Source organism: Hyperolius riggenbachi, chromosome 7 (genome assembly GCF_040937935.1).
Source record: "Hyperolius riggenbachi isolate aHypRig1 chromosome 7, aHypRig1.pri, whole genome shotgun sequence".
Lineage (NCBI taxonomy): Eukaryota > Metazoa > Chordata > Amphibia > Anura > Hyperoliidae > Hyperolius > Hyperolius riggenbachi.
This window is the reverse complement of record NC_090652.1, coordinates 131267149-131287148: the sequence shown is the minus strand read 5'-3', so window position 1 is coordinate 131287148 and position 20000 is coordinate 131267149. Positions and strand designations below refer to the sequence as shown.

At 42.3% G+C, this 20000-nt stretch overlaps 1 protein-coding gene across 9 annotated transcripts in view; it reads right to left on the bottom strand.

Annotated features, from left to right (window-relative positions):
* RBFOX1 (RNA binding fox-1 homolog 1) overlaps nucleotides 1-20000 on the bottom strand; it is a 967082-nt gene that overhangs the window by 452261 nt on the left and 494821 nt on the right. The window contains exon 1 of one of the 9 annotated variants that reach the window (XM_068244645.1): nucleotides 14113-14164. The exons of the other annotated variants lie outside the window; for them this stretch is intronic. Within the exon in view, the coding sequence (XP_068100746.1) occupies nucleotides 14113-14145 (33 nt within the window). The 5' untranslated portion in view covers nucleotides 14146-14164. Of the gene's footprint in view, nucleotides 1-14112; nucleotides 14165-20000 lie in introns of those variants that run through there. 9 annotated transcript variants of the gene reach the window in all.

The following is a 20000-nucleotide window of genomic DNA, read 5'->3' as shown; positions in this document are numbered from 1 at the left end:
TCAATACTTCTTTGGTATACGCTTTAACGTACACACTGTCCAGTGACTCTCTGTATCCTGCATGTGAATATAACAGCACAGAGGATTGCTATTCTCTCTAGACTTAATTAGCATAGTGACACACCCATCAGGGATTCTTCTGTCATAAGCCTGTGGAATGCCTGTATTTGTTTCTTCAGTTGAACCATAGATACAAAAGCTGAAATAATGTTTGCAAAAATCCTTGTAATGAGTTTATTTGATCTGAAGAGACTGTTATTTCTTAAAAAAACCAAAAGACACTATATCATTATTTCACTTTTACTATTTCACAAATTACAGTTGGCTCATTCTACTACTTTTGGTACAATCATTTTTCTTAATATGTGATGTATTATATTTTACCCATTCAGCAGTGCCATCTGAACTATGCAATAAGGAAATGGCCTCAAGCGCTTTATGCTTATGACAAAACAGTGTCAGCAGTCGGAAGAAGTGAAAACTTCTCCAAACAGCCAATCTCCAGTCATCTAGGGAGAGCCCACCATACTAGTAAATAATTCTACTGGTCTGTCTCTAATAAATGAACTGGCAACTGTGTTGATTAAATAGCAGTAGGAGAACAGAGGCGCCAGCAGGATAAAAGTGGATAAAAACTTTAAAATTTGCTGGGAGGAAGTGGTGGACTTACCTCCATAAAGCAGACACGAAAGACTGTCTGAATAGTAGTCAGATTTATCAATTAGTACCCCAAAACAGTGCAACGCGTTTCGCAGGCCCAGCCCACTTCATCAGGCAATAAAAATGGGGACAAGACAGAATTTCAGCAATAGCAGGTGTAGCGCCTCAGTGTTGATTAAATAGCTGTGCACTAATAGGTAATGAGCTAGTGGCTTTCATTTGCTAGCCATTCCTGAACAAACAGTTATTTGCATGCTACGAGAATTTTCATCTTGACTAATCAGGAGGAATTAAACTCCAAACCTGTAAAGTACAAACCCTTATTCAGTATCAATCCCAGTTTCTCAGTAACCAGTTATCTAAAAATGCTAGGTAAAAAGGTTAACATAATAGAGCCAGAGCTCAAATAATAATTTTACTTATGAACAGTTATTATTTTGTCACTCTAATGTTCTCCATAGTATAAATAGCTACTAGTGCTCAACCCATTCCTATGGCATCCAGAACAAGTTGGTGTGGCCTAGTGTTGCCTAGCAGGGGCAGTCCGACACTTATCACAATCACTGATAACAGTCACTATCTACAGGAGCAGCAGGGGAATAAGGTGAAGGGTCAAGGCTTTCACTTTTATGGCAATTAACAAACGCAACCATAAAAATGGAGGTCTTATACAGTTATAGACTGCAAAGGATTCTGAGATGTGGAAGTATTCCTGTTAGCTTTTTGTAGATTTCAGTGCTCAGACATAACAGCACATATGACAGACAACACAACATATGACAATCTTAATTAGAGGATGGTGGAGAGTTCCAGGATTCCCTGCTGTATTCTATGCAACAACTGCTAAAAAGAGGCATCTTAGTGGGAGATAGAGTCCTACATGTCTCAAGCATGAAGGCTTCCAAAAGAAAGAAACTGCCCATAGCAACTAATCCGTGTCACTCCACATATGTACTGTATTTCAACAACAAAAAGCAAATTGCAATAAAATGATAATGTTCACAGCATCAGCAATAAATGTACATTCTTTTGGTGAGCTCAGTGGTGTAGTGGATAGCTCTCTCACCTTGCTTGGCTTGAATCCCAGCCAGGGCACTACCTACATGGCATTTGTATGTTTTCCCCAGACATGGGTCTGTGTGGGTTTCCGCTGTACACTTCAGTTCCCTCCCACATCCCAACAACATACAGATCATTTCATTGGCTTTCCTCCTCAAAAATTGACCGTAGACTATGATGGACATATTCCTGTGGTAGGGATTAGATTGTGTGCCTCTCTAAGGGACAGTTAAGTGACAAGACTATACTCTGAAGCAGCTGATTTGGGTATAATGGGTGCTGCCATAGATGCCAATGTTAATAGCTACTATTTGCAGTTGCTGTTTACACAGCGGGCTGTCCTTGCTATTTTATACCTGTAATAGCTGCTAATCATGACTATTAACATAGGCGCCTATTATGGCACCCATATTATTGGTGAATAATGTTAGGTATCGGAAGGGGGGGTCTTAGGGTTAGGCATTGCCCAGGGGTCTTACGGCTAGGCATTGGCAAGGGAGTTCTTAGGGTTAGGCACCGGTAGGGGGATTGGTTATGGTTGGGCATATAGTAAAATATCAGTATACATTACCGTAGTAGCGGAATATTGGTATTTTTACCAATATTACACTAGCGGCCTTCTCTAGCACCCAAATTACCTCAACACCCTTTTTAAATGTACACTGTTTAGCGCTGCAGAAAATGTCAGTGCTATATAAATACTGAATAATATTAACATAATGCAATCTTATGAATACATAGGACTATCATTACAATGTTCTCAAATGTAATCCATACAAACATATAAGGGGCTTATTTTTGTTCACTGAAAAGGAGGCTTCAGCACATGTGATGAGGTGAATCATGATGCTCTTACATGTATGTAATATTGGTATGGACAAGTGCAACATGTGACTGAAATCATCCAGTTTGTCTGGCTTGCTGGCAACTCATGTCATTTAGTAGGTCAATCTATATTTTATTCTGTAAACCAATTACTTTTACATGATGGAGTTATTTCACCATTAGCTACACAATTTGATTTTCCTGCTGACATTTGTATACATTGTGTAATATTGCAATAGAATATTATAGGCCTTTGATCGAATTTATGAATACTGTACACAGACAAGATACCACATTTGGAACCGGTCAACTAGAATACGTGTACGACTTTTATTATTACTATTAACACCCTCACATTAATTATATTATAGCAAAGTAAATTATGATATTAATTATTAATGGCTGCTAACCAAGGAAAATCAAATGTGTCTTGCAGGAAGAATAGCTAGAGGCATTGATAACCTAGACATTTTTCCCAAAGTAGAGCTATAGATAAAGCCAGCAGTGCCTGACTCAGCTTTTCCCTGAAAAAGGCAATTACATTTAGATTGTTGCTTCAATAAATACTGCTCATTGTGGAAAAGATATTTATGTTCAGATCAATACACTACATTAAATGTCCATTCTACTGATTTAGACAGTGTCACCTTATCCTAGACGCAACACTGAGCAAATTACAATATAGTGAGCCTGTGCAGTACAAAGACAAAAGCGGCATGCATGTAGAATATTTACTTGTATGCAGTAGCAAATATAGGATGTAAATAAAACCTGTGCTTAAAGGAAACCTGAACACTGGATGCATTTTTTAATCCTTTCCCAGGATTATACACATATTTTACCTTCTCTCTGTTATTTACTACTAGTAGTGATGATGTTTAAACCAAGCATCCCATTTCTGCACCATTCAGCACTGAACCTGCAGACAGGGTCAGGGGTATTCACTTCCTTGTGCTACATAAGACTTTTCACATGACTCCGATACTAACTATACTTCCTCCATGCAAAGGGGAAGTATGAAATCAAGTCAAACATGCCATAAAGCGCAAGTAAGTGATTCACCCTGACCCTATTCGCAGGTGCAGTGCTGAATGGTGCTGAAGTGAGGTGATCATGTGAATTTGGAATAATGTTTCAAATTCGAACATCAACACTTTTTTAGTACTTTTTATATAGCCTTACATCTGCACTGCCCATCTTCCAACTGAGAGAGGTCAAGTAGCTGCACCTTGCACTTTCCCTACCCATCCCAGATACATTTAAGGTCAAGAAATGGAAAAATAGTGCCTGTTCATTTGGACACCCCATTCATGGCAATACAAGTCTCCATATTAACGGGGCTAACTGTATAATATAGGAGCTCAGTTGAATTACTGTAAATTTTGTCCAATTGGGTAAAATGCTGATTTGTGGCTGCTGTAATTAGTGGCTTTTACAGGATTTGGGTAAATTCTTGCTTTATATCTCCCGTAGGACCCACAATTAGTGGCTTTATAGCCTCTAGGGTAAATTGCAGCTTTACGGAATTCACTTGGGCAAACTGATGCTTTATGGCTGGGGAAGGCCAGTGTTAGGAGTAGATGAGGGAGGCTAGTGCCAGGCATATATAGGGGGAAGGTTAGAGTAGCTAGGGGAGGGTCAGCGTGAGAACAAGGTTACGTTGAGGGATAGTAGGATATTCATATAATTACCAATAGTCTATGGCATTTCCTGAGATACTCCTGGAGAAGGAACATGGAGGTATGATGGCTAAATAGGTAGCGATTCTGTTCTGAGGCACTAATGATCCATTTTGAAAATCAAGACACTCTCTGCATTGTGTTTGTATGATCTCCACTTACATTTGCATGAGTTTCTTCCAGACACTTCAGTTTCCTCCCACAATCCAAAAATATACTAATAAGCTAATCTCTTTAGACTGAACACCTCTGATGAGCAGTTAGGGCTGGAACCCACTAAGAATTGCAAATCAGGCTCGCAATCGCGATCACGTGTCTTATGCAAGCATTTTGTAAGTGATTTCATGAGCGATTTCTGGCAATTCTTGTAATGAGATTAAAAAGGTGTTGTCTTTTTGATAGAAATTGTGATTGTTGTGATTTGCAATTCTGATTTTTTGTTTCAATTTTTTTTAATTTAAGTTTCCATGTGTGTTTGGCAATGTGAACATTTTAAAGTGGCCTACACATCTGACTGGCTGGCACCCTGTGGAGTATAAAAGCAGAGTCTCTCAACGAAAACTAAGTGCAGCTCTGTGAACTTCCCTTGAGGAGGCTTCCTCTTCCAGGAGACAGTAAACAGGAAGTATCACTGTGCTTTTAAAGCGTTATGGGAAAAACAAGTACTTGTGGGTACTTCCTGTGTTTTAAAATCACACACAAAGCGATATGTGTAGCAATTCATTAACGATTGGACAGCCTTTACATACTTCACATTGGAGCGAAAACGCTCCCAAAATGCTGCATGTTCTGCAATTCCGATTACCCTAATTACCCTTGCTCCAGTGGGTTCAATTCACTTACATAATCGAAGCATTTTTATAAATCACCAGCGATGTATGTCAATCCAAAAATGCTGCCAAAAGCGTTCTAGTAAGTCCCGGCCCTTACACGTGTTTGATGCACACTGTAAAGCATTGTTGAAAATGTCAGTACTCTATAAGATAATGATAATCAAAAGCATACTGTGACACCTCATTGTACTTGCTGCAATGCAGCATTGTTTGACAGATATTTTATTGCCTACAGGATCGCTTGAGTAAATACAGTGAGCCAAACAAAGGGATGCCTTTCTACTTTTGAAAATGCTTGCAAAAGCACTCCAGGTTGACTAGAGACTGATTTATTCACTTTAGATTTTAATTCCAAATGCACTTTCCGTTAACAGCATCCACTTAATTGCAAACAACTGAACTCACAAATATAATACAATTCCCATAATCCCCTAGGGATACTCTGTTTTATCAAGGAAGTTTGATCTTTGAAGAAGGCCAGAAAACCTAAATTATGAAAGAGGAAAAGCAGTAGCAATGATGTGAAAATACCGCTTTGAAACTTATAAATCTAGGTCAACTTCTTTTGCCCAGAGTATCTCGGATCGACACAAAGCTTTATCGCTTATAAGTTGCAAAAATTAGCATTACAGCAAATAACAAGATGAGAAATTGCAAAGAGACTATTAAAACACTGGAAGAAATGTTCCCAGCAGCTGAGGAAATGTTCCCAGTAGCTAACTCCATCTCACATTACAGCCATTTGATGTCAAGAAATGAAGAAATATCACGGAGGTGCCTGTCATTACAATAAGGTAACAAGAGATAAATATTGGCTTCATTATATTTCGGGGACAAGAACTCAGCATAGTGATTCAGATGGTGTTTTTTTTGCTGCAAAGTATATTGTACTCTCCTGCAGCCTACTCTAAAGACACATACAGGCTTGTTGTTGGCCGCAGATTAGAAATGAGCATTGGACACACTGTTTTATGGAGAGGGGACAGGTAGGACTGCAGTTGAAGCCAGTGATACTGAAAGACACTGCACAGAATCTTGATTTTCACCCAATACATTACAAACATTTATTTTGAATAGTAAAAGTCTTAAGTGTGCAGTTAGCTTAAGCTTACAAGTGTCAAGAGCATAACAGTAGTCCCTGCAAACCCGGCCATTGCAGCTGGGCCTGGTGGCTACAGGGCCCTCTTCTGTTTAGAGATGCAGAGAGTGGCAGCAGAAATGTCATAAAGTACCTGTCATTGGAGATAGTGGCATATCCTTGCTTCAGATGTGTTGTACTGTATAAATGAATTCTTATATAATAATATATATATACAGAGGGACCTTGCCAAATCCTTGATATGGGAGGGTTAAGGGATATTTAGGGGATTGGCTGTCTATGTTTTGCTGGGGGAGCACTCAAAGCCTAGTTGCGCCCCTGCATCCAATTCAAAATGCAGTTTTGCACTACTTGCTCCAGTGCAACATGTTGGGACGTCAATCTACCACCCCTCCCGCCCTTGTGAAATCAATAAGTGGCCACCTTAAAGGACCTCTGTCACGAAAATCTTAAAATTTTAAATATATGTAAACACATACAATTAAGAAGTACATTTCTTCCAGAGTCAAATGAGGTATACATTACTTTTCTCCTATGTTGCTGTCACTAGCAGTAGGTATTAGAAAGCTGACAGAACTGACAGGTTTTGGACTAGCCCATATCCCTGTAAGCCTGCACATGCACAGAGAGAACCCGCAGTCTTCCTGTTCCAGGTCACAGCGTGACTTTATTTCAGAGTTGCCAATGTAATTTATAGTGTCCAGCCTGGGAGCAGGAGTGCTAAGATAAGGGGCCAGTGAATACCCAAGGTTCCTGCTCAGGGTCTCTTTAACCAAGCATGCATTATCCTATTTTTGATAGTAATGCCATGAATCCAATTTTCCCTAATAATAATCTTACAACGAAGGAGATGACAAATGAACAAAGAATGAACACATTCGCTCTGCAAGACCTTGGCATTGAGCATGTTGATTGTAAAGCATGGCCAAATATAAGTCAAGATCAAAGGACTAAGTGACAGCAAAACACAGTGGCAGAAACACATGCAGATAAGGAAAATAATAATAATAAAAAACACATATCAACTCTTAAGGAAAGTAGCATGCCATTTCAGTTATTCAATTATTCTCGATTTTTAAGAAAACATTGTGATGCTAATTATTTTACATGTTTCCAAACACATTTTAGTAATCACAAAACTGCACACTTGTACTCGGGAACACAATGAACAAGCAAAATAACAAATATTTCGCTGCATTTGATATTTCAGCTATTGCCAAATAAACGTACAGCTCAACAAAACAGATGTTAGAAGAAAGCAATGAGACAAGACCTAGAGCAAGAGTGGCGCTTTGCAGGTGCATTTCCACTAAAGCTTTTCAGGCTACCTTGAATTATAAACAGATGCCACAGGGACCCCTGCAGTTTCTCATTAACACTGGCAGCACTTTCATGAGACCAAAATTAGTATTAAAAGAATTCTCACTTTCCGCTAATTACAACTAATATTTAATTAAGAGCACTGAAGCTTTTGTCTGATTTGTCAGAACTGAAACCTTGAAACATTGTAAGTGTGTATATTACAAGTAAAGGTCATTTCCCAGTAGTTTAGGGAATCTAATACATTAGTAATCAGAACCAGATTTAAATAAAACCAGATTCTTCAAAGGGCAGAGCATCCCATCTTTGGTAGAAAAAGACCCTTCAAAGGATTTTCTTTAGGAAAAACAGTATTACGAACAAGAGCTCAGAACACATATGGCAGAATAGTGAGACGTCACCTGAAAAAGTGGGTTGTAACCCGATGAAACATATGTTGTTGAATTCTCACTATGTCAATGTCAGCCTTCATTTTTCATACATATTATTAGTGTTGGTGCTTGAATTTGGGATCCTGCATTCGTAACAGGAATGATGCCGAACAGCGCACTTCAGCCTCCAAGTTAGTGGACAGGGTCACTACTGCAGGCCTGGTAAGAGGAAGCATTGGAGTCACATGAAGCAGCATGTGGACAACAACACCGTGACCCTGTCCACTAGCGTAGGTGCTGAAGTGTGGTGTTCAGCATATTTCAGGTTTCCAAATGTAAGATTCCACATTTGAACATCAACAAACACTACATATTATACCTTTTGTTTATGATGAATTTGCTTCAATAAGTGGACTTCTTATAACTTCCCATCACCATTGCTAGACTTATTAAAGCTAGACCTACTTAGCTCTCCCGCTATCCCTGCATCATACCAGCTATTTTATCCGCTACAGAATTTCGTACCAGAACTCTGTAGTGGATAAAATAGCCGATATTTGGCATTGTCAGTACAAAGTTCTGTCACTATCTTCTTGTGCAACCCTGGCACCCACATCACCGGCTGTAGCTTATAATTCATAATTTTAACATGGGGCCCATTTCTCAGGGCCACCATCGTGCCCAAATGACTGGCGTCATACTAAATCCACCATAGAGAACTGATGCTCCCTATGTATAATTTCTGATTAGGGTGACCATCCAGTTATATATGGCAATATAGTTGCACAGGAATAAGGTACATGTTTTTTCCTAAAAGGCCTGTGTTATGTATAGCTTTAACCTGAAGAGGATGCTTTTCTGTGGAGTTTAACTTGAAATTGTTGGCTTATCATGTAAGTAAACTGATAAATACCATATTTTTCAGACTATAAGATGCACCTAGGTTTAAAGGACAAATACCAGGGGAAAAATATATACTAAATCTGGTGCATCCATGGTGAAGGGGAATCTTGTGGATTATGCCTCCTTGGTACCTCATGCCCCCTTGTAACTCTTGTGTCTCACTGTGTCCTCCTCTGTCCCCCTTATGTCCTCCTGTGTCCCCATGTGTCCTCCTCTGTCTTCCGTGTGTCCTCCTCTATGTCTCTTTGTGTCCTCCTGTGTCCTTTGTTTGTACCTGTGTGTCCTCCTCTGCATGGGCACAGTACAGGTAGTCCCCGACATTGCAGCGGGTTGGAGGTTGGTATTGGCAGGCGTTCACAAGTCAGGAACTCCCTGCATTTGGACTATAAGATGCAGTGACCTTTTGTCCCCACTTTTGGGGGAGAAAAAGTGAGTCTTATAGTCCAAAAAAACCTGTAAATTACTGCATATTGTTGCAGCACATTACCTTGAAAAGAGAAGTCAGTGGGATACCAATGCTCTATGGATGGCATCCCACTGTGCCAGCCTGTCTGGCCTGGGCTGTCCTGTGCCTTCTGTGTTTATCTGCCAGCAAATATACAGTCATTGTTCCTTTTAATCACTGTGTTTCATTTGTCTCTAATAGCCATTTGGTACATTAAGTTATACACAGAATTTGTTGCTGGGTAATGCCAAACATTTGTATGACAGGTAGATGCAGTATTATGTGTGATTTAGAAACCCTGCAAAATAGCTGTGGAGACCCATAACTAGCTACAATACATGTCTGCTACATGTCTGGAGCTACAATTGGCTGCTAGTTGAACGATGCCTTAAGTTTATGCTACATAGCACTCATGTATAATCAATCCATGGTGCTGTCTATGACTCGAAGTCACCCATTTTAAAGATGGCCACTAATGATACAATTTGCTCAACAATCGATTATAAACGATTCTTCGTATTAAGGATCGTAAATGATCGTTTGGGACTACTAATGGACAAAAATCTCCTAACCAATCTGATCAGATTGATGGGATTGAAACAAAATTTGGATCGATTTCATTAATCTGATCGGATTGGTTAGGAGATTTTTGCCCATTAGTGGTCCCAAATGATCATTTACAATCCTTCATACGAAGAATCGTTTTGATTCTTGATTTGATTGATTTGAACGTAATTGATCGTTCAGCAAATTGTATCATTAATGGCTACCTTTAGATCCTTCAACTGCCCCTGCATATGCATGCTCTAAAACCTTTGGGCTAACAAATAAAAATGCAGTGTATCTGCCCAGACCTTTACTTGACTATGCTCATGCCTAGCTATTGGTCATAGAGGATCCTACTGTCACAGTGCAGTGCTACCAAATAAGAATAGGAACTGGTATGACAGTCTGGCAGTATGGCTCTGTTGCAGTACTACTGAAAGCCAGAATAGCTAGCTTTCAGTCACAAATGGTACCTGTGGAAACTTTGTTCTTTTGAACACTTTCTTTAAAGGACACCTGAAGTGAAAGGGATGTGGAGGCTGTCATATTTATTTCCTGTAAGACATACCAGTTGCCTGGCAGTCCTGCTGGTCTCTTTGACTGCAGTCATGTCTGAATCACACACCTGAAACAAGCATGTGACTAATCTAATCAGACTTCAGTCAGACTAGATTAGTCACATGCTAAACTAGTGACATGCTAATCTACAGTGGTCAGGACTAACAGCCCATACAGGACGACAACATTGACTAACAGGCCAAGGTAACTGGAGCAAGGCTGGGGCCCAGATGGACAAAGGGAACTGGAAGAGGCTTCAGGCAGGAGTAGAAAGCAGGATAGGGTAGTCAGCAGGACTGACTGTCTGGCAGAGCAGGGCCAGGCTTCAGAGCTAACTGGTAGTCTGGTAAGGAAACAGGAGTAGGCCAGAGAAGCTAGCTGTAAGGAACAGTATGACAACCAAGCTAAAGCTGTCTCAGCAAACCACTAGCATGGTGAAGGGGATGCTATCCCTTGTGTCTAGAGTTCCAGATTAATAGCACTGGAAGGAGGAGAGGTGCGCATTTATTTATCTTTAGGGCCCATTTCCACTACACATGGTGCGGTGTGATTGCTGCACCAAATCAAATTGAAACTGCAGTCAATGCTAGTCGATGGGACTGTTCCCAATGAGGCAAATGTCCGGTCGCGATAAGATGCGTTGCAGCAAAATGTATAGATAGTATGCTGCAGTTCCCCGCAGTCCACATGTGGGTCCCATATGGATTGTATTAAGCCGCACTGCACTGCACTAGTATGTGCGGTTGTATGCTGTGCAGTGATCACACGTGGCAATGCAGCCAGTGGAAACGGGCCCTTACTGAAATATATCCCTATTTAAAATCCTGCCCCCTGTGTAATAACACTTTCTGATCTGCATCTGGCTTCCACGGTTTTCAATAATAACTTTTTATTCAACAAAAGATAAAAGGTTATACAACAATGTATATGTCATAAAAGTCATTAATGGGTGGTAAGAACCATGAAATAGGAAAAAGAACAAGTAGTGAGTGATTTTAACTCACTTATACAAATCACCCACCCACAAGCTAGGTGCAATTACAGGTAAAGAAATTATGCATTGAAAAAATATTTACACTTACAGAATGTCATACGCAAATACTGTATGTGTTGCATAAATGACTTCCAGAAAATGAAACTGACCATTCAGGCCCAGTGCACACCAAAACCGCTAGCAGATCCACAAAACGCTAGCGGTTTTGGGTGCGGAGTGCAGATAAATGGCGCAGTGCACACCGAGCGGATTTGGATGCAATCCGCCAGCCGCATCTGCCTGTTAATCCGCGTGGCTAATGTAAATGAATGGGCAGGTGCACACCGGCGGTTTGAGTTTTTTTTGCAAACCGCAAATGTACAGCAGGGGGCACGTTTGCAGTTTGCAAAAAAACCTTAAACCGCCGGTGTGCATCAGCCCATTCATATACATTAGCCATGCGGATTAACAGGCGGATGCGGCCGACAGATCAGCTCAGTGTGCACTGGGCCTCAGAAAGGGATGAGTTAATGCAATTTTAAAAAATATGAAAAAAAAACAAAACAAAGCATTGAATGGTTCTAGAAAAACATTCAAGCAAAAATGAACATTTACACATATTCCTCTTTAAGGGCCCTTTTCCACTAGCGGCGTTTGCAATGCTGAATCGCAAAATCGCAAACCGCTAGTGATTTTGAAATCGCTACAGTTTGCTTTTTAACATAGGAATCGTGGTAGGTAATTTCCACTACCGCGATTCGTTTTTGACTCAAACGCGATCGCACCGCGGAGCGATCTTTGTCGCGATTTTGCTATGCAGTGCATTGCACAGCAAAATCGTGAACGCAATCACCGGGAAGTTTCCTGCACTTGCGATTCAGCAATCGCTAGCGTTTAGCGCTAACGCTAGCGATTGCTAGTGGAAAAGGGCTCTAAAAGCTATTTTCACTGGCAGGATTTTGCAAACCGATTTGGATCACTTGTCGACCACAAAATGCTAGATCCTGCAAAAGTACTATAAACCATGTGAGAATAGTTTCGTTAACACGATGGGTTCGCAACACAATCTTGTCCGTTCACAAGCATCAGTCCTGCTGCATTTCTTGTGCATTTGCACTTGTGTAGAAAGTAAAGGAGTGCAGGATGCCCGCTGGATTATGCATTACAAAAGACAAATAATATTTATATTGCGCTTTTCTCCTGGTGGACTCAAAGCGCTTGAGTTGCAGCCACTAGGATGCACTCTATAGGCAGTAGCAGTGTTAGGCCTCTTGCACACTACATGCAATTCTGATTTCGATTTTTAATCGATTTTCACATGCGATTCCTATTTCTAATTTTTAATCGGTACTGCATGCTGCAATTTTTCCTGCATTTTTCTTTTGATAGCATCCAGGGAAAATTGAAATTGCAAATGGGATTTGCAGTGTGCAGGGAGCCTTAGGGAATCTTGCCCAAGGTCTCCTACTGAATAGGTCCTGGCTTACTGAACAGGAAGAGGCGAGATTTGAACCCAGGTCGCGTGTGTCAGAGGCAGAGACCTTAACCAGTACACTATCCAGCATTAGAATCAGAATCAGAATCAGAATCAGAATCCCAATTCACAGTGGCAAACAGCACTTCAGTTTCAGTTGGTTTGCCACTGTTTGTAGGTAATTAGTCATATCACAGGTGCATCAGGCCCATTGCTGTATCAATACAAAACAACTCCTGGAAAATGTGTCAGATGAGCTATTCTTCACTGTTCTTTTCAATAACGGATCACTGACATCAGCAGAACCACGCTGCTTGGATGGTGAATGCTGGACTCACGTGCAAAGTGGGCATCGCATTGCCAAGGCAGCTGACTGAGACCACACCAGCATCAGCTGCCAGGGAACCTCCGAGCCTAATAAATCAGGCCCCAGCTTTCTAAGCTGCTGTGAAGCTTGTAAGCCCTTATAAAGAAACTCACTGGCAAGAAAGTGAGAGAGAGAGAGAGAGACACACAGGATGGCAGACAGCATTTGCTAAATGTTTTGGACAGAAATCTAATGAAAAGCACATTTCAAATCCAAAATATGCATGACGTGGCATAGTATTAAATATAGTTTATTGCTTTTCTTCCCTGAACCCGAACGAACCAGAAATGGGAGGGAATGATAAGCTTTACAGGGACTTCTTCAATGCTCAGAATGGTAATTTCCAGGCCAGACACTGAAATGAATCAAAACATATTTCATTTCTATGCTGCCTGCTTTCTGCAAACATAAAAGTTGGAATTAAAAAAAAGAGCAAAACATTTAAACCAGAACACACAGTTTGGCGCTATTTTGAGCTTATTTTTAAATATATATCATAAGCAAGCTGAGGAACTCACAGTCTTGACATAAACCATTTATTTATTTATTTCCTGCGCTGCATTATATCACACTCCTTTATGTGCCGGCACCCATATTACCTCTAGCTGACAAATTGCCTTTGTATTAGATTTGTTTCCTTGCGCTCCTGCCAGCAGCATTGCATATGCAAAGGATGCCTCTCCTACAGTAGTTAAATGAGCCAAGCAGTGCCTTTTCTTCCTCGGGGCATGGAAACAAAGGAGACAAATGCAAAATGACTCTGTAAACCTGCTGGTTAGAGAAGCAACTCAGCTAGATGTATCAAGCAAAGCAGAGAAAAAAACACACACTGCTGCACTTTCTCCCATCTACCTTCAGAATGTTAAGAGCAGCAGAAAAACAAAACCCACATGCCTAATACTGGAGGAAGCCGACTAGCAGTAGATCACGCCAACAACTAGAAACACGCATCTGCAGAATGTGAAATGTCATTTGAAATGGATAAATACAGTAAATATACCTGCTGCACCATCCTGCTTCCTGTCTTCTCCATAAACTTAGCAGCTGTTTGAGTCCCAGGCCCTGCAGCATCTGCCCAAAAGCAAGCATCAATTATGGATGAAGGCGTGCATATTCTGTGTAATGTGTGTCTAAGTGTGGATGCCAAGGGTGCTGAAGGAGGGGGAGCTAAGTTCAAGCCTTCACTGACCTCCCACTCAACATCTGACTGCTCCTAAAACCTAATCCAGATGGGACTCTTTGAGCTTGCTGCAGCTCTCTCCATCAATCACATGGAGGCACGCCTCTGTCTATCATTGCCAGAGCCTATAGCGCACTGCTGAGAAGATGATTACACCAAAAAGAATAAAAGTCAATATGATTTTCCTTTTTTTTTTTACCTTTCTGTGACAGAAGATAAGCAATGACAATGGACAAGTGAGGAAAAAATACTATTTGGGGTTTATCTGGGAACCCTGAAGGCTAATATGTAAAGGTGAAGAATTATGCATAGAAAAAAACCACCAAGAGGACTTTTCTTTATGTGCCTTTATAATAAATTATGACTCGCACTCAAGGTGACCAGGAAACCAGGTGATTTGCATAAGAGCCCATAAAGGAAGGTCACCAGTGTTGTAAACAATTGCAAGGATGGGAAGCAATAAATATGCAAATCGGGAAGTATGTGTTAAATATGCAAAGAGTATAGGGAAAGATTCCAGCAATGTTGTTTGTTTTCAGATTAGACATTCTTTCTAGGGAAAAATCAAGGCTCACGCTGTCTCGCGGGGACGTCACACGCTGAACCATGTAGGCAAAACGTCGACAAAACATTTAACATCTCCTTGAAGCTGCTTTTACAATAAGGAATAAATGACAAACAAAATGCTGGTGCACACATCGAACGGTTGAACCATAATGACCGACCAGCATATCAATACGACACAAAGCGCTCAGCTGAGGGGAAAACAAAGGGGAAGGTGAAGCCGTTCATTATGGTACCAGGTGTATTTGAGTGCTAGATGCCTCAAAACAGCAAAGAAAAACGATAAATAGTCTCCATGCCGATGCATAAGTATAAGAAATGAGCAAGCTCAAAGGAAATTAGGGTTACGGTACAAGTAGGGAACAAGAGAAGTATTGGAAGAAGATAGAGTTAGCAGCAGCAAAGCAGTACATTTGGGCTCAATCACGGTACAGGAAGTTTGTGCGCCGCCATAGTCACCCATGTTAAGTTGCTCAATTACTGACTACAGCAAGCAAAATGGCAGCATTGGAGTTTTGCTACTATGTAGTGGAACTCTGCAGGGACTGTGGTGGGTGGTGGTTTTGAGCAGCTATACAGCCACTCAGCTGGGAGCAGTAGTGCACCAGAGCTGGCTACATTGGAGCCACACTCCGCACTTTTTGATGATCAGGTTGGCCATGGGGGGAGGAGGATTAATTATCAGGTTAGTTTGTTAGTGTTATGAGTAGGTAGGTGGGGGAGATTAGTGTTAGGGATAGATAGTGGAGGGTCAGAGTAAGAATTAGAGTACAGAAGGTGATATCATATATCATAACATTACTGATATTCTGCTATCAGCATTATAGCACGCCCGTTTTTTCTCACTACTCTATTGCACAACAGTAAATTGTAAGATAGGCTAGTGCTGGGTATATCATTAAAAGGTGCGGGCTACTGTGCATACAGGGTACCGTCTGCATGTCTCCCCTATTGTGTTCCCATCCCTGGGAGTGCTCTGTGCATATTCGGTTCTAAAAATAATTCTACCATGTATGCGCAGAATGTTCCCAGTGACAGAATCGCAATACAGGAAGGGGTTGCGCATCTGTAGACTGGAGGGGGCACAATGGAGGGGATCTGGAGGACACCGGGGTACCTGAAAGACTGGGGGGTGGGGAGGCTGGAAGAAGCCCCACGTAAGAAAAAATATACTTTTCTGGTCCAGTTTAGGTGTGCTTTAAGACAATATTATAAGCTTTGGATGTAAAATTTAAAACAGTATAGGTCCTCTTTTTTTGTAAACAAACAAAATGCTGGTATTGATTGATATTGTATGCACAGAAAAACACATCAGAGGATAAAAAGGGATGATTTTTTACTTCCCTTCCAAAAGAGGGACAATTGGGATTTGTGCCTGTAACTGGTAGCTGTGCCTTATTACATGTTAAGTGCAGTAAACTGAGCTGTTATTTGTTTTAAATATCTGGTCATGTATAGAGAATCCCTTTGTTTTACATTTTTCTGCACATAATTGGATGCTTGCAGTGAAGACAGGTTCACATCTCAGAACTTCATACCACGTAAATCACTTCCAGAGTACAAGACACCACACAGAGCACACATCTGCACTTGGTTAAGCTTTGTGTCCAGGTGGATGCACTGTCCACTGATCTGCACATCCTCTGTCTATTACTGTGTGTTCACCATGAATACAAACCAGGCTATAGACACAAAGGAGACTGATTCTGTCTGCTGTAGTGACAATAAGCAGGGTGCTTTTTCTTTCCCTGACATAAAGCCCAACTGCAGCATACACCATAGTTTAGTATGCAGAAGACCCAAATCTTACCCAGGTTCTGTGGGTGGAGCTGTTACTGCATGTCTCAGTATCATACTGTTCAGACTGCAAAGAGGGGCAGCACAGACAGAGCTTTTTGAGAAGACTGCAGCCTGCAGCTGTGGAAGTCTGCCTAACAAGAAGTAGCTGGTGAAGAGGCCCTTGACTAGATATTTTATAGTGCACCCAAGGAAGTGTAAGACTAAAAAGAAAAAAGCCTATATATACACAAACGGCTCCACGCTACTGCACCGGCACTTCTGCACTCACGAGGGTGCGGCAGGGCCATGCTCTTGCATAAAGAGGAGCACAGACGTGATTTTCAAGAGGGTCCTGAGTGGCAACAGTGGCAGCCAGGACGACGTGGGAAGCCTCTGGAGGATAATTTTTTCCCTTATGTTCGCCTCAGGTTCTCTTTGAAAGTGATTTTTTTTCAACATAGTCAGGACAGACAGCGCTAGCTCTACCATAATAGCTTATGCAGGACAAGGAAAATAGAGTAAAAAAAATTGCCCATTTCTTACCCGGGGCTTCATCCAGCCCCCCTAGTTTTGCTGGATCCCGTACTCCACTTTTCCCCCAGTGTCTCCCTCTAACGCTGGATGCACAACCACGTGCCACACCGTCCTCTATCATGCTCCCATGGCTGAGAGCACTCGGGGCCAGGGCCGGCCCTAGACTTTTTGCCGCCTGAGGCAAATTTTTAAAAAATTGCCACCACCGCCCCTCCCCCCCCCCTCGGGGGGGGCGCGCGCTCTGGGGGGCCGCCGAGCTGGAGGGGTAGCTGGCAGGACGGAGGTATTGGGCCAGCGGCGGGGAGGGGGGTCGGACCCACCCCTCCCTTGCCTGGGTCCCCCGTCCTCCGCTCCCCTCCAGCCTAAATAGACGCAGCCGTATGTGTAAGAGGCACGGGCGGGGAGGACACTCACCTCTTCCCAGCATGCGCTCCACTGACATCACTTCCTGCAGCGTTGCAGGAAGTGATGTCAGTGGAGCGCACGCTGGAGCGAGGAAGAGGTGAGTGTCCTCCCCGCCCGTGCCTCTTACACATACGGCTGCGTCTATTTAGGCTGGAGGGGAGCGGAGGACGGGGGACCCAGGCGAGGGAGGGGGGGGTCCGACCCCCCTCCCCGCCGCTGGCCCAATACCCCTGTCCTGCCAGCTACCCCTCCAGCTCGGCGGGCCGGCTCCCCGCACCCACGGACGGGCGGGTGCCGCCCCTGGAAATTTGCCGCCTGAGGCAAAAGTTTCACCCCGCCTCATGAGCGGGCCGGCCCTGCTCGGGGCTTGTGCAGTACGCAAAAATTGCTACCACACATACGCAGGACAGTCCCGGGCACAGGAGCGCGATAGAGGAGGTGCACGGACAGTGCCACCTCTATGGGGCCCCATTATATTGGCCACAGTCACTACAAACATGGAGAAATGGTAAAAGAGTGTGTTGTTTCTATTACAAAATATGAAGTCCTGTTTTTCTACAGCTCATCTACCGTATGACAGTTTGTAATGTGCTCATTTGGTATTTATTTCATTGTCAGGATTTATTTTTATAGAAAGAATGTTTAGTGCACAGCCCATGTCATATGTGTGAATCCCTTGCTTGTGACATATCACTAGCAGAAATTTGCCAAAATGCTTTTAAAATCACACTGATTGAATGTTGTCACTTGTCACTGGTAATGGAGCAGCTTGTTACTCTGTCACTGGAAACTCACCGTCAGCTAGTGACAAAGCAGCACTGGTTTAACTGCTAGAAAATGCCATTTCAGACTATTCTGTGATTTAAAACTAGCTATTTGTTATTAGTTATGGAATTTTCTGTGCCACATTCACAGGTGGGGTTAAGAGAAACTCCAAGTAAAATATATAAAAAATAAAAATGGAATTGTTTGTTACCTTTTTATTACTATCAATACATCCTACTTCCTGTATTAGAGGGCAAATTAATCCTGATTTGCAGTTTCATTGTCGTATTAGGGCCAGAATAACTGCAAATTAACACCAGTCATAGGGATTTAGTGGTATCATCTGGCTATTAGCAGTAAACAGTCACTGGAAGGGATTATGGGAAATGTAGTCCTGTATTTATCAGGCAAGCGGTGCAGCTTCAACCCTTAAATTACACTGCTGCTGTGAGGCAAAGATAATATCATCAAGTAGGTCAAAACTGTTTAAAGCAATTTGCAAGGTTTTCCTTTTGAAGGTTTGAAAATGAAGCTAATTAGAAGAAGGCCAAAAATGTCCATGGGAGATTTTCTGTCCAATGTTTTATTTAAGATTAGGCAATACAAGAAAAGGTTTTGCTAGTAAAATATACAAATCGACTCCATCTCCAGTTAAAATACTGTTGACTTTTGTCTGTTAGTAACTTCATACTTTCTAAGTGCAATCAAGCAAGTACTGTATGTGCCTGTGAAGTCTCCCAAGTAACAGTTTGATACTCTTATTAGACTGCTTTGCACCCTCCCTACTGCCATATCGAAACCTATTGAGAACCTATCGAACCTCATATATGCTTTTTGGGGTGTTGGCAGGCTATAAAATACTTACCAAGCCTCCAGTGATGTCTGGCTGCTTTCCTGTACCTCCTAGCAGCTTCCAGTGTCTGTGTACAGAAGCCGGCGTGTCACCTGACCAGGGCCGGATTTAAGCCAAGGCCACCTAGGCCATGGCCTAAGGCTCCACAGGAGCAAGGGCACCAAAAAGCAGCAGACTAAACTTGTGCAGCATTTTCAAGCTTGCAAATGCTGCAATGCAGGGAGATCAGGCGAGTGCCTGACAGTGGTACTCTGCTGCTAGCCACCTGTGCAGCAGCCATCTTGCTCACTGTGCACGTTTGCATTGTGGCCGGCGGCTATGGACTTGGGCAGCATTGGAGACGGAAAGGAAGAGGAAGCTTCTGCACTGGAGACTAGTGGAAAAATGAGTGACACTGATGGCTGATGCGGTGTGAAAGTGAGCTGGCTACCCACACTGAAGGGGAATGGGAAAAGGAGGGATTAAGGGAGTCATCTGGCTACCTATACTGGAGGGAAGGGGGGAGGGGTCATATCTCTACCTATACCAAAGGGGGCAGCTGGTGACAGTGGTCTTGGGCGGTAAAGAGTACAAATCCGGCACTGCACCTGACCCAATGCTGGTGAGGTGTCACATCAGCTTGTGTGCACAGGGATAGATGGAGAGTCGCTAAGAGGTACAGGAAGACTGCCAGATGTCACTGGAGGCTCAAGTAACCGGCAATCACATGTATCCAGCATCAGGCGAGACGAGACTCATCTGTCCTGTAGTAACATTCACCTAAAGAGGACCTAAACTCTTCCACAGGAGATTAGGAAAAAAGCAGAAA